This window comes from Sinocyclocheilus grahami, unplaced genomic scaffold (assembly GCF_001515645.1).
Source record: "Sinocyclocheilus grahami isolate Dianchi unplaced genomic scaffold, SAMN03320097.WGS_v1.1 scaffold1804.1, whole genome shotgun sequence".
Lineage (NCBI taxonomy): Eukaryota > Metazoa > Chordata > Actinopteri > Cypriniformes > Cyprinidae > Sinocyclocheilus > Sinocyclocheilus grahami.
The window spans coordinates 136,820-139,204 of NW_015506983.1; the positions used below are offsets into that span (position 1 = coordinate 136,820).

General features: G+C 37.6%; 1 protein-coding gene across 1 annotated transcript in view; it reads right to left on the reverse strand.

Moving 5' to 3' along the window:
- LOC107572735 (apoptosis regulatory protein Siva-like) overlaps positions 1 to 2,201 on the reverse strand; it is a gene marked incomplete at its 5' end in the record, with an annotated part of 3,050 nt that extends 849 nt beyond the window's left edge. The window contains 2 exons of the mRNA XM_016259170.1: positions 211 to 364; positions 1,920 to 2,201. Coding sequence (XP_016114656.1) covers positions 211 to 364; positions 1,920 to 2,201 — 436 coding nt within the window. The remainder of the gene's footprint in view (positions 1 to 210; positions 365 to 1,919) is intronic.
- Between the last annotated feature and the right edge of the window lie 184 nt (positions 2,202 to 2,385).

Genomic DNA, 2,385 nt, shown 5'->3' on the forward strand with positions numbered 1-2,385 from the left:
ATCAGCTGTTTGGACTCTCATTCTGACGGCACCCATTCACTGCAGAGCATCCGTTACTGAGACACTGATGCAATGCTACATTTCTCCAAATCTGATGAAGACACAAACTCGCCTACATCTCAAAGAGCTTGAGGGAGAGCACATTTTCACTTCTGGGTGAACTATTCCATTAAAGGAAGTCAAAAGCAGCGTTTAATGTGGTCGACTCACTCGGTGACGGTGCACAGGGAGCAGCAGCGTTCGGAGCAGATGTTGCACTGCCGGATACACGCTGCACACGCGGGACGCTCGCACCGAGAGCACGGCTTCCTCGAACCCGAGACCCTCTGACACACACAACACGCTGAAGGAGCCGCTGCACAACCTGACGACACACGCAGACACAGAGAGTCACCGCAGCTCAAGAGAGCACAAAACATCGTCAGTGTTGATTAAAGGACAGTCTGAACACAACCACAATCATTTAGCCTCAAGCAATCCCAAACATGACTCCGTACACAACTTATATTGTGAAGAATGGAACCGTAACTAGTCAAACGGTTTGGATTTAATGAGGTGACGAAATAGTTTTATTTACTCGTTTCTGGATGAACCTCTGCTTGAAATGCACTCAACATGTGTTTTGTTATTAAAAGACTGTAAAACATTCTGTAATCTGTATGTTATGGTTGTTTTACTGTCCGTGCTTGATTTCACAGGCCTTTTTAATATATAAAAAAATATATATTTCCATGTAATTTTCACAAAATAAGAATGATTTCAAATGATGCGTCACTTATCAAAATAAAAGCAGTCAAATGTCAAGTTTAATTTTAATGCCAAAAAGGTATTTAAAACGTCCCACACTTAATTTACAATCTACAAATGAAAAAAATTGACCAAATATTCAATTTAACTTCACAAAATTAGAAAAATAAGCTTTTTTGTAGCAGTTTAGATACCGTAAATCACCTACAGATGCAGCAGAAGACTTATTTCTGTCATCAGCCATAATTCAGACCTTGAATCCAGGATTAGGTTTATAATGTTCTACAAGTGAAAATGGGCTGAGAATTGAACAAATCGTTGTAATCTGGCTCATATTCAGAGAGGAACCGTGTTTGTGGGGGTTTTATGCTAATTAAGGGAGAAAACGAAGACTTCAACACAAATACTCACCCTCTGATAAAAGTTGATCAGTTGTTGGAGGAGAGTTACCGGTTTAAAAAGCTGTTGCTCAGCATTAGTTTATTAGGTTTACATTGACATTTTATTAATTAAATGCTTACATATTTTGTAATATGGCTCTAAATATTGGTATCTCAGAGGATACGTCGCCCTTTTAGGGGATTAATAAAGATATTAAAACACACACAAACATATACATATATATATATATATATTAAAAAAAAGTGATTTAGTGGCTTGTTTTTTAACAATTTTTTTGTAATCTTAAAACATATCGTTGGAAATATCTGACAGTCAAGGTTCCATATTTGATAATAGAAATTATACTGTGAAAGAAAATGATTGATTTGAGACAAAACTGCATCAAAACAAAAAAATATATAATTTTGGGAGTAACCCAGAGGTTATTTCTGGTATAGCGCCCAAACAAAATCTCTCAAGAACCACAATTTTTGGTGATATAAACTTCAAATGTGGAACATAACTTGGTTAGACATATGGCTTTGATTTTATAGCAATTTTAGAGCGCAATATTTTATAAAATATTTTATATAAAATAAAATAAAAATGGTATACTACATTATCTTTACAGTAAACAAACTTATAATTTTTATACTTTCTTTTTTTAATTGTATAGTGCCGTACCTAACAACGCCCCTGAGCTGTTATAAAGTCACTGTAAACCACGGCTTCTTGCTTTATTTCACACTGAACGCATCACATCTGGCTCTGCTCTGCTCTGATGGATTCACCTGGAGCAGCGTCTGCTCTCTGTAACCGTCCGTCCAGCCCGATGCGTGTCTGTCCTTTGAGAAGCGTCTGATGTCCAGGAGCCGGAGATACAGCGGTCGGATCGGACACAAGCGCGTCGGACTTCCAGATTCGACCCATCATGGCTTTGGTCCCATTGAAGAGCAGGTTTTTGGTCTTTTCTAATTGAGAGGGAAAAAAAACAAAAGAAAGAAACAAGACAAGTGAGGAAACAGGTGGAAAAAACCCAAGGCGTTTAGCAATATTACTTATATACGGCAATACTACAGGTTATATACTAAAAATAGCCTGCTGGTAATATGAAACAGTGGGGGAAAAAATAAATAATCACCTGTATTACAAAAATGTAATACAGGTGAGAGTATTACAATCGAGAGATTGTGTGTGAGTGTGTGTGAGAGAACACACACTCACACACACTCTCTCACACACACACACACACACACT